The sequence below is a fragment of the Girardinichthys multiradiatus genome, chromosome 4 (assembly GCF_021462225.1).
Source record: "Girardinichthys multiradiatus isolate DD_20200921_A chromosome 4, DD_fGirMul_XY1, whole genome shotgun sequence".
Taxonomy (NCBI): Eukaryota; Metazoa; Chordata; class Actinopteri; order Cyprinodontiformes; family Goodeidae; genus Girardinichthys; species Girardinichthys multiradiatus.
The window spans coordinates 24,145,696-24,158,428 of NC_061797.1; the positions used below are offsets into that span (position 1 = coordinate 24,145,696).

At 36.9% G+C, this 12,733-nt stretch overlaps 1 protein-coding gene across 5 annotated transcripts in view; it reads right to left on the minus strand.

Annotated features, from left to right (window-relative positions):
* Positions 1-1,590: 1,590 nt before the first annotated feature.
* Positions 1,591-12,733, minus strand: part of mybpc3 (myosin binding protein C3) — a 39,548-nt gene continuing 28,405 nt past the window's right edge. For all 5 annotated transcript variants that reach the window (XM_047362279.1, XM_047362278.1, XM_047362276.1 and 2 more), the window contains 9 exons: positions 11,748-11,882; positions 11,356-11,523; positions 9,831-9,919; positions 6,522-6,717; positions 6,281-6,420; positions 4,318-4,477; positions 4,084-4,220; positions 2,837-3,023; positions 1,591-1,980 (listed from right to left, as the gene is read on the minus strand). In XM_047362279.1, coding sequence (XP_047218235.1) covers positions 1,940-1,980; positions 2,837-3,023; positions 4,084-4,220; positions 4,318-4,477; positions 6,281-6,420; positions 6,522-6,717; positions 9,831-9,919; positions 11,356-11,523; positions 11,748-11,882 — 1,253 coding nt within the window. In that variant the 3' untranslated portion in view covers positions 1,591-1,939. The remainder of the gene's footprint in view (positions 1,981-2,836; positions 3,024-4,083; positions 4,221-4,317; positions 4,478-6,280; positions 6,421-6,521; positions 6,718-9,830; positions 9,920-11,355; positions 11,524-11,747; positions 11,883-12,733) is intronic.

Genomic DNA, 12,733 nt, shown 5'->3' on the forward strand with positions numbered 1-12,733 from the left:
AATGTCCCAGACAAAAGCACATTTCTGGCCTACAGAAAAAATATTTATTAGAAAACAAATAGTTTTCTATTAGATCTATTAGAATGTATTACTCTATTAGAAAACCTTAAATGACATTTTATCACAACTCTCACATAATTTGTCTATAATATAATCTCTGTTTACCTCCTGACATTTCCTGAATCATGATGTCAAGTTTTGTGTCATCAGTTTTACGTTATATGGTGTAAATTTGAGTCACTGAATAATATTTTCTTTTAGATTTATTTCTTATATTGACACCCATGTCAGAATGAACTCTACTAACACTAGTTATACCATGACCATTTGTCTAGCACCCACATTTTTTATAGTCAGCCACAAACCTAACGAAAGGACTGTTGAGAAATGCATAATTAACTAAAATGGTAAAGGGTGCAAAGTAATCATATGTTGATATCAGAATTTCTGTTTTTACTGTTTAGCACATTTTTTTCTTAAGTAACGTGCAATTATTCTTTACTGTTTTATTAATGTTAATTATACTGTTAATTCAAAACATAATAAAAAAAATGTGTTCACGTATTTGCTGTGTTCAAATATTTACCATCATAAAAAGTGTGATAGCTTCAAAAGTTATTTAATAACCTGAAACTTGGACTATTATTTTATTAAAGAAAATTAAACAAACTAGACAAATTTGTTTTTATTCTGATATATCTGTATTTTGTAAAAATAGTTTACCAACAGTTTTGCTTGTAGAAACATGGAAAATAAGCATGTAACTTTACACAGATTCAAGACTGTAATCAAAAATTACTTTGGATGCAGAGACCTAAAAAAGTAAACTTAAACATTTTTTACAGTATTAAATTAATTCCAGGTTTTATGTCCAGGTTGTACTTTTTAAAGGTGTGTTCTGTTTCAATACAGCTTTTGGATTGCCAGCTTCATGCTTTAAATCTGGAAACATCGGAGAAAAAAACCAAAACATCTGCATAAAATTTGGTCTCACAAACTACTGTTGTTGGCTCTGATCCAAAGCATTTGTGTGGTTTTGTCCAGCAGGGTAATGTCATCCACCACTGCTGCCATCTTCCTCTTTTTCTTGATAAGTGAAAACCTAATGTCTGGGACTACAGTTTGATAAATCATGTTATGCTTTGAACCTTGTAGGGCTTTGCACATTTAATTTGCGAGTTCTGGTTATGTGCCAAAACACCTAACAGATAGAGAAGCTATATGACCTTTATGTGACCAGGGAGACATGTGCCAGTGCTGAGTGGGTCTTTTGCAGCTGTATGTCAAGGCAGGAAATATTTACATTCACAGCCTTAGAGGAATAACTTGCACCAGCCTAGAAAAATGCTGAAAGTGACCATGTGTTTCATTTTGGTGACAAATGTCTTCACTGGGAGACATGCAAGATATTCCTTCCCCTCCCACACATATCCTGCTGTGCAACATTAAGAGGTCACCTCACACCCCTGGCCTTGTTCAGGCTTTGCAAGCTCCCAAAACTTGCTTTTGTTAATCTAGACTATACTAGACATTATGTGTGACAACACATATAATGTATGCAAATCACAACCAAGTAAAAAAGCAGTCAAGTTTGGTTTTATATGGTTTTATACACACACTGATCCAAACATTATTATCAAACATTTGATACTTATTTTTATCTATCATATATGATTTTTTCTAAACAGAAAAATCCCAATCTTCCTAAAGTTTGAAAAGAGCAGAAACCACTTTGATAAAACTAGAACTTGCATGCAGAATAACATATTAGTGATTAATATTGATGAGGCCTGGCAGTTCAATCCTGGCCCTGAAGAACCCCAAAATGTCTGCAGATGATTAAATACAAAGATATTGTTGGTTAAGCACAGTTAGTGAATTAATTTAAGCATCGTGTTGAAGACACTATTCACCACCTCTTCATTCAGAAACAGAACCCTCATTTATTGGCATCTTTCTTTTCTTCTTTAGCAAGCTGGGCTGCAAATGAGGAATAAATATACATCAACACATTAAAATACATTACCATTACAAGAGATTCAATCATCTTGACTGTGACAAACTATGACCCTTCATGTTAAAAAAGAATAGAAATTTACAGATTAAACCTACAGTAACTCAAACAAGACTGTTGAACTGACATGTCATCAGTAAAGGCTCATATTTAAGAAAGCAGTTGCTTTTACAGATTTGGAGTAAAGGTAACTAACCTTTTATCAAAATATATAAAAACTATTAAAAACATTTAATTATTTGAGTATTATTTATATATGTCTTCAGCTATCAAAGTTATAAAAATAATACACATAGCTGAGGTTCATTAACAAATCTCATGTTACTGATGGTTTTAGTTTGGAATCAGGAGTTAATTTAAACCATTGCAAAATTAATGATAAGGTGGGATTTATTTTGATCCCTTCATGGTATGAAGGGGACAAAATATATAATATTTAGTTTTCTTATACAAATAAAAATCTTTTTTTCAGTATTAATTCCATATTATTTCCGTCTTTTAAGAATAAAATCCAACTTTTCTTCCAAAGTTCCTCTTTTGCAGGTCTAAAATTGTTCTGGCAACAAGACCTGCAAGAATATTAATAATGTTTTCAACAATGTAAAAAATTCAAGACAGGATGTTCAGAATTTTCAAATAACCTTATTGTGAAGATTTAAAGATTTCAAAGAGGGTGTATTCCCAAAATAGTATTCTCAACCCCATTTAAAGCAGACAGTGTGTGGTAGAGTAAAAAGAGGGATACCCCTGCATGGATAGAGTTTAAGATGGTGATAAAAATGAGGAAGAACGCTTGCTTGCACCAACCAGCAGGACACTTACGTCGAACCTCTAGTTTGCACTCCACCACGTCCTCCCCTTTGTCGTTGACAGCTTTGCACGTGTACACGCCACCATCGAAGGGACCCGGCTTACGGATCTCCAGCGTCAGAATACCTTGCTTAGACAACATGCGATACTTGGCTTCATTGGAGATGTCCATTTTGTTTTTGTACCAGGTCACTTTGGGCTACCAAGGCAGAGCAAAATAAAACAGTCATATGATATTTTTTAAACTTTATTGTTTAAAATGTATGTGAACCATGTACGTCAACGTTGTACGTTGGAGCTGGTTGGACATGGTTTATTCTAACGCCAGGATCTGTTTGATGGTAAATTAGAATGATCATAATTTGTTATTCTAAATTAACCTTGTTATTAGTAGGTTTCTGTTGGCTGGGATATACTTTTCTACATTGAATAACAAATATCTAGTCTTCAAAGTTTATCCATGGCTCTAAATTGGATTGTTTTTGTGTATCAGTCAAAACTAAATGTTCATATGTAATTTCCATAACTCTTTAACAAGAAACTGTGAGAGATCAAGTAGTCGGGGATGTCCATGGAGAGCCCTAGCCAACCCTACTGGACGTGTACAGACGTTAAAATTTACAGACTAGGTATGAACTAGGCCTTAAACTGTTTAGCAGACATAATGCTCATTTGTCCTCACTCAGATGACTTAAGTCTTCTGTACCTATGCTGTAATAATACTTTTCGCGGTAACCTTTGGTTTTCGTTCTGTTTTTCTTTCCATTGAAAGTACTCCTGGTTCTGTGCTTTTTTATTTTGTCTCTCACCCTTTTCTGTACTCTTAGCACCAACCAACTTGACGTTGGTTACGGAAGATGGCTGCCCTTCCTGAGCCGGGTGATTATAGTTTCTTCCTGTCAAAAGCAAATTGTTCCTCTCCACTGTTGCTTTGTGCTTGCTCAGGATAACAGATTGCACGGAGGTGAACATTTAATGCAGTCTGCTGGTTCCCCAGGATACACTGCTTTTTAATAATTATTATTTTATGATCCACTACATCTGATTGTGCTGCATTAAAATTGTAGTTAATTGAATTAGATTTAAATTTATGTGTGACTGGATTTTATTTCAAATTAATTTGAATGAATTTAATTGATTTGGACTGATTTCTATGTATTGGGATATACACTGAACCTGTTTGTCATGTAAAGCACCCTGAGATTACTTCTGTTGAATTAAATGTCACCTGTTACCAACATAATTTTGAACATGCATACCTTTGGTATTCCTCGCACAGCACAGCTGAGGGTGGCGTTGTATCCTGCTATTATAGATCGGTTCACTAAAGGATGTGTGAACTTAGGCGCCTCCGAGAAGTCATGCTCCTTGTATGTGGGAGACTTGTAGTCCATACCTGCAGAGACACACAAAGATTAGGTATCTTTTTTTTTTCTTGTTGAGTTCTCCTTCTACCTCTCATAATTTCTCCCCAGCTATAAGGGAGAACTCACCTGATTTCTGGATGAACACACTTTCCTTTGTGGTGCAGGGCTCGTGGCTGAGGCCTACCAGGTTAATGGAAAACACTCGGAAGATGTACTCATTCCCCATGATGAGGTCAGACACCACGCAGTGTGTTCTTCTGTAGTGGTCGTGGACTGTAAACCATTCCTTTATATATATCACATAAAATGCTTCAGTGAGGTTTGAACATGCAAAATATTTTCAAATTTTAATCTGCCTGATCTGTATGTTCTTTGCATGAGCAATTTTATACATTTATTGTTTCAAATAGCCTTTTTTGCAGTTTTTTTTTTTTCTTTATTTAAAACTCACAATAGTAGCAGAAACTGGAAGCAGGAAAAAACATTTCTTAACTCAAATGGAAAATGTGGGATAAACTTCCACGACCCTTTACATTGCAGCTGTAACTAAAGGGATTCTGTAACAGCTCGTTTCTTTGATGCAGGATAGAAACAGGATTTTAAGCAGCCTTGAAGTACATTTGACCTCAGTGATTCTGTCTCTGACATGTACCAGGCAGACATATTGGTAACATGATGATCACCACCTCAAAGCTTACTGTGTTGCATGTAAAATTAATTTGATCTAATAATGGCTGAGGTGAAACACGAGCTGACCGCCACGCTGGCTGGGGAACAATGTGTCTGCGTCAGTGCACAGACTATCTAGACCAGGTCAAGGCTGAATGGATAAGATTAGGACATTCCTGGGCAACATTGTTCTTGGCAGCTTGAGGTGAAGGACGGTGGCAGTTAGAGTCCTTTGCCAAATGGTTCAGTATTACTGGTTGTCAAAGTGGACAGCATTTTTAGCATTGGATAATTGAGGAATAAATGTCAGAAAGGAGACAAAACTCTTTTTCTTTCTCTCTCTTTGTGCTTGTCCAGTTTGTATTATTTTACTGTCCTGTCAGTGAGCAGAAACCACAATTTGAAAGTGGAATGAATTTAAGATGTGGGAAATGATTAGTAGTTTTTGTATCCAATAATTTTCGATCTGTCTTCTTTCTCTTTTAGGGGACAGAAAAATTATGTACAGAATATGCAGTATGTATCAATATTCAATGCAGCTGCTACTTGAGTTTATATTTGTCTGTGCTCTAGTTTAGATTATTAGTTTTGCTTGTATTAGGTGTCTTAACGTGACCATTTGATTAGTTTGGTTCCCCACTATTAAGACTTCTTATTACTTATCAGAAATGAAATGTGTTTTTTTGTGTGTGTGAAATAAATTTTGTTTTCATTACAGTCATTTTTACTATTATAAAACTAAAGTGAATGAAATGTTTTTGTCTGAGGACATAGGTTTTCAGAAACAGATTAAATTTTTTTTTATTCTTCTTACTACCTGGTCTAAATGACATCAGATGTAACTTTTAATCTTTCAGTCGATATTTTATTAAAAAAGACAATATATTCAAGCAAGGTTTCCTCTATTTAATGCATATTTCTATATTATAATTCAATGGTAGGAAAACAATATAGCTTGTTACATTGCTACAACTTAAAGGGTACTCAAGAGTATTTTTCATAATTCTCCCTTGTTACTTGGGGGGTACTACCCTTTTACATTATGGGTGCTTACGAGAAACAGTGTCACCACTTATAGGGTACATTTCCTGCTAGTTGCTATTTGGTTCAAGGCATTTGCCACTTCAAACAGCCTACCTAAGGAGAAATTTCTCACTTTTAGTTGTTCCTTAATAATGCTTTTACTTCTTTTTCTAAGCAGTTGGACATACATTTACTGCTACTTATTAGACACTCATTGGGTACTACCCCTAAGCGAATTGGTTATTTTAAGTATCCTATAAATACGCCATATGCAGCAGTTATGTACCATGCTTCATGTTTTCTACCCTAATTCTTTGCTGCAAACAACAATTTATTGTTTTCAACTCTACTCCAATGTATCCAAACAGGTCTTATAACAAAGAGTATGGATTCTTACCATGGTCTTCTTGTCGGCTTTCTGAACTGTGTAGCCACTTATTTCACAGTTACCATCATCCTTGGGCTGCTTCCACTCCAGTGCCACATTAAAACCCCACACATCCACAATTTTCAGTGCTTCGGGTGGCCCTGGGAGATCTACAGGGATAATTTCTTTTATAATAACTAATAACTAGGTAATTATAGAGATTGTGCTTCCGTCTATACCAAAAAAGCAGCTAATTTTAAATTAAACTCACCAACAATCTGCAGCATAACTTTAACTGTGTCTTCCACATTCTCGATCTGCACTTTGAGATCATACTGCCCAGAGTGCTTTCTCTCCGTATTCCGGATGAAGAGGATCGAATCAAATTCGCTGTTCCTAATGCTTGCAAATGAGGGTTGGAGAGGTTCTCCATCTTTACTCCAAGTAACCTTTGGCCGGGGTTTACCCTGCTGACCAAGACAAGACTGAGTTCAAAATGCAATAGGTCAAATTTTAGATGACACTTATAGCCTTACTGTTACAATAGTATTTAACAAAAACAAAAATTACGAATCCTCAAATGCTGTTTAGTGCAAGTACTGTGGTATTCTATAGCATAAAAGGTAATCTAACACACTGTTCTGTTGCAACCATTGAAGAGAAAAGTGAGAATTAAGTTTTATGAACCTTTTTTTTATAATCTGAGAAAAAAAAAACACACCAACTTTGTCTGTTTGCCTCATCTTTGTAAAGTATAAGATAGATGTGTTCATTTAATAAAGATAAAAGTAATCTGTTTTGGAGTTTTAATTGGATCTGATTAATGGGGAAATATATACAGCGGCACCAGCAAGCATGGGTCAATACGAGCTCTGCCCTCTTTCAGCTTGCTGTCAACAAACCCCTAACCCTAACTTTTCACCTACTAACAGATGTACATACATAGATACATAGATGTATCAACATGAAACCTCAACCTCAATTAATATCATAGTTTAGAGGCTGAGGAACATGCAAGATTTAAAAAGGGGAAGTGTGTGCTCTAAATGTGACTACAATACACTGCTTTTTAATATTCTGAGATATAATTTTTGCTAAATATATACTGGGGTTGGACAAGAAAACTGAAACACCTGGGTTTAGACCACAATAATTTATTAGTATGGTGTAGGGCCTCCTTTTGCGGCCAATACAGCGCCAATTCGTCTTGGGAATGACATATACTAATTGAACCTTCACACTCTGCTCTTAATGGTGCAATGTACAATCAATGAAGACTGGCTACCAGGCTGGTCCAATTTAGCCATGAAACCTCCCACACTAACATGACAGGTGTTTCAGTTTCATTGTCCAACCCCTGTAGGTGGCACATTAAAACATTTGCTGTCTTTACACTTTACAGTGCAACAGTGGAGCTACAGAGTAAAGCTTTCCAATGTTTTATTGCTGTACCTGTTTTGCCATCCATTATCTGCAATCACATAAAGTTTGCAGTGTCCAAAAAGTCTGTGTGCAGTCTAGAAGTTGTGTTTGGTATCAGCCGTATTTTTCCTGGCACTAAAAGGTTTACCGTGGCTCTTGATACATCACAAAGACTTGCTGTCTTGGTCACAGATGCGCCAGCAAGACGTGCACCAACAATTTGTCCTCTTTTGAACTCTGGTATGTCACTCATAATGTTGTGTGCATTTCAATATTTTGACTGGTTCAATGTGCAATCAATGAAGACTGGCTACCAGGCTGGTCCAATTTAGCCATGAAACCTCCCACACTAAAATGACAGGTGTTTCAGTTTCATTTTCCAACCCCTGTATATATATATATATATATATATATATATATATATATATATATATATATATATATATATATATATATATATATATATATATATATATATATATATATATATATAAATATATATGTCATAATTGTTTTCTTTAAAATAATATTAATCCAGGCTTTCAGCTCACAAACTAGGTCTCACCAGAGCACACTCTCACTATGATGTATGACCTAAGTTTCACTGCTTCTGTTTTGGATGTAAAAATAACTTTTGAGTCAAAGCCCTCACTGCTATAATTCAAGATCTAATCTCAGCCTGTATCCTTCAGGTTTGCTGTGAGCAACACTCTGCTTTCTTCTCTGACATATTTAACACATCTTTGCAGGGCACAACTGTTCACAACAGCTTCAGAAACACCTCCATTGTTCCAAACCCCAAGAAGAACAAGGTGACCTGCTTTAATGACCAGATCAGTAGCACTAACATCTATTACAGACTGCATTCCAGACGTCTAGACCATCTGCAATTTGCACACAGGTAGATCCATGGAGGATGCAATTTCACAGTCTACTCACATCACTCTGGCTCACCAGGACAATAAAGACTGCTGTGCTGGTCGGTTATCACTAGATGACATTTATCCACTGAACATAGTCATCCCCACAGGCCTGGCAAGCTGCGTCCCGCAGTCCCAGACCCACTAAAAGCCACTGGGTCTGTGACTGCCACCATATGCAGCTAGATCCTAGACTTCCTCACCAATAGGCCACAGAATGTACTGCAAAAAAAAAAAAAAAATCCTCCACCTTGACAGTGAACACTGGCACTACTCTCAAAGATCAGTTACTCTATTTCCAGACAAAGCACCAATACCACCATGAAGTTATTAATGACACTACCATTTTGGGCCTATTGCATACAGGGACGAGGTCAAAGTCTTGGCAGATGGGTGTCAGGAGAACAACCTCTTAATGTCATTATGAGTAAGGAGCTGATCCTGGACATCAGGATGTGACTCATGATCACATCTGCATATGAGGAGGTGCTCCAGAGGGTTAACAGCTTCAAGTTGCTAGGAATCACCATCCACCTCAAATAGGCAGAGCACTTCAGTTGTCCAAAAGAAGGGTCATCAATGCCTTAACTTCTTCAGACATCTGAGGAAGTCCTGAATGTCCACCACAGTGCTCACTGGTTTCTACAGGTGTGCTGTAGAGTCCATTTTCATGGAGTGTATCACATCCTGGTTCGACAGCTGCTCTGTTCAGGGCAAGAGAATCCTGGAAAGAGGGTGAAAACAGCTAAGAGGATCATTGGTGCGATCCTCCCAGCAATCTAGGACAATTACACCACCCGTTGTCTCAGAAAGACAGAGACAGCATCATGAAAGACTGAGATCACACTGCAGCTTTTCTTGCCACCCTCCAGCAGGAACCACCAGATTCAGGGACATTTTTTATGTGCTGTCAGACAGATTAGTATACACCAATATACACCAGAACTTCACAAAATGTAATGTTCACAATGTGCAATATTAATGTTCATATGTAAAACATATCATTTGAAATACATAACACACTGTGTCCAACACAATCATGTGTAATACCACTGTACATAATATGATGCCGAACTCATTGTGCACCCCACACCTTCATGCACTAGCTAATAATACATTATCTAGAGTTTATCATTCCAGTGGACTGTGTCTCCCATTGTCTTCTCTTATATTTATTTCTAATAATATTTACTAGCTGCCTGTACACTGTCCTTTTAAACATAATAATAAAACATCACCTGGAAAGGGATCATAACGTTAACAGATTCTCCAACTTTCTTGATGAGAGTTTGGCGGAGATTTCGTGGAAGCCAAATCTTTGGGCGCTCTGTTGAAAACAAAAGACAGAATAAGTCAGTGAAACATAATTTAGAAACCTTTGAGGGTCACAGGAGAACCCCTGCTTTAACAAGACATTCCTTGGAAATATACAAGTACCTTAAGATAATTACTTCACTGGAGATTTAATAAACTTTCATCATCACTGTTTAATATTCACATGATTTCAACACATCATAAAAAATGCTCTAGAGACAGTAGAGCATAACCTCCAAGATCTGTTTGAATATGTGGAAGTAAAAGCTGAACACGAAAGTTTGTTGTCTTAAACAAATGACTGATGAACCAAAGCAGAGCGTGATATATTTCTGCTGCTTGTGGAGTCACTATAGGATATTTTCTAGCTACTTATGCTGCTTTTTCCATTACAATGAAGTTACTGTTTTTTTTTTGTGAAATAAAAAAGACTTACAGATCATTGTTATTTTATAAAAAGAAACTACAACCCTTTAATGTTCTAATTAGGTCATAAAAAGGGAATGGGCTCAAGTTTTAATTAAAGCATCTGACCTTTCTCATAACCCGTTGGTGTATTTTGATAATTAAAAGATCAAATGTCATCATCAAATAAAAAATTATATTGTGGGAACACATTTCAAAATAAAGTACATATTCTTGGTTTTGCAGGGGGGTGGGGTGAGGGTGCAAAATCTTAGTTAATTGATTTATTTATGACTATGAAAGTCCTTAGCGGACATAAATCAGTCATAATTAAATTTTGATAAAACATGAGGCGATTACTCTCTACACTAATAACGCCTAGGTTATTGGTTCCTTCAACATAGACTGTTACCCTTATTTATTTCCATAAATCCAACTAAACAAATACACTACAGTATATTGCCAAAAGTACAGGGTCATACCACCAAATCAATGAATTCTGGTGTCACAATTATATCAATGGCTGCAGGTGTACAAAGTTTGGTGTGGAGAAACTTTGAGAGACTCGCCTGCACTTGCTTTGAACTCAACTGTCTTGAACACCTTTGGGCTGAATTAGAGCGAAGGCTGTATTTCTGGTTTTTTTTCATCTAACTATGAACACACTCCTCAACCTTGTGGAAGATGTTGACAGAATAATTAATGTAGCTATTGCTGGCAACGGTGGATCCATCAACAAATTTGACCTTAAAGATTAGGAATAGGATGTCATCAACGTTCATGTACATGTAAAAGTAGACAGACAAGTACGTTTGACAAAATAGTGTGAGTGAGATATAGGTAAGAGTTAAGGGGATTAACAAAAACAAAAAATTATCTGAAATTAGTCAACAAAATAGATGCATAAACAAACAAAAAAAGTTGTTTGGAGCCTAGGAAGACTTTATTAAATGAAGCCCCAGGAGAACTGACAGATTGTTGTGAAAGCGAAAACTGAATGAACCTATCAGGAATGTTGGAAGAATCAGTTGTAGGAATACTCACGCATGATTTCCCTGATAGTCACAGGCTGAGCCAGAACAGCCGGAGGACTGGGCCCTGCCATGTTGTAGGCTCGCACTCTGAACAGGAGTTTGTCTCCTGTGGTCAGGTTTTTGATAGTCATTGATGATCTCTCTGTAAGACCCTGAATAGCTGGTACCCATTCGTCAGCTGCCACCCAAGAGAACACCAGTTAAAATCACATAATTATCCTGTTTGCATTATTATTTAATAGAGATAGAGAAATGTTATTTATGAACATGACCTGTACAAGCTGTGCAGTCATTTTAAGAGCTCAGATGCATCACTGTGCTGTAATTATCCCATTCTGATGATAAACTCTATAATGAGCAGGCCTTATCAGAAGCATGCAGGGGGCTGCCTCCAGTACTTACTGCCCTCCTTGCAGTACTCGACCCCGTAACCCTCGAGCTCAGCAGCGCCGACCCTCTCCGGTGCTCGCCACTTCAGCGTGATTGAAGTGTCACTGATGTCTTCGACGTGCAGTCCGATGGGCTCGCTGGTGGGGGCTGAGAGAGTGGCAGAAGGCAGATAAATGGCCACTTTAGACGGGTTAAAAATTAAAGCAATAAATCCTGAACGAACACTTAGACAAGTGGACGAGCTTAATTAAAGCCTCAAACATGCCTGCAGAAATTTCCAACATTACTTTTTCTGTTTTACTGAAAAACTGCAAGATTGTCTTGAATCCACTGGAAGGAATAATTTGATATGTACATGAGTCAAAATGAATAAAATATTAATTTATCTTATTCGGGCATCAAAATAGACTAAAGTGTTGCCATAACCTGTGTGTGTGATATGGAGAGCAATTTATACTAACATGCAACACATCTTTAATAACATGCAATTTGTGCTCTTATGAACATCTACGTATACATGTTGCCACATTTGTTCCTCAGAATTAAAGAAATAATTTTTTTTGTAAAATGAGTCATCATTTTTGCTCAGTGTCTTTTTTTGTTTTGGTTTATTTATATTAATTTTGTGGCACCAGTGGCCTTTATTTTGTAAGCTGACCAACAGGAAATGGGTTGGAGAGAAAGAGAGAGGAAGACATTCAACAAAGGTCAACGGGCCAGAACATGACCCCATGATGGCTGCGTCGAGAACTGTAGTTTCTGTACATGGGTCGCGCCCTTTACCTCTGTGCCATCGAGGCGCCCAGGTTTTTATTTTAAACTACATCTACATATGATCAGACAGACATATGGAAATAACAATAAGAACAAATGGGGGAACCTGGTTCCAAACACAACTGCACCAGAAATGACCACTGAGAACCCTTTATGCCTACAAATAAAATCAGTCAAACAGGGGCACCTATGCAAGTCATATAGTGCGGAGTGACTTGCATGAT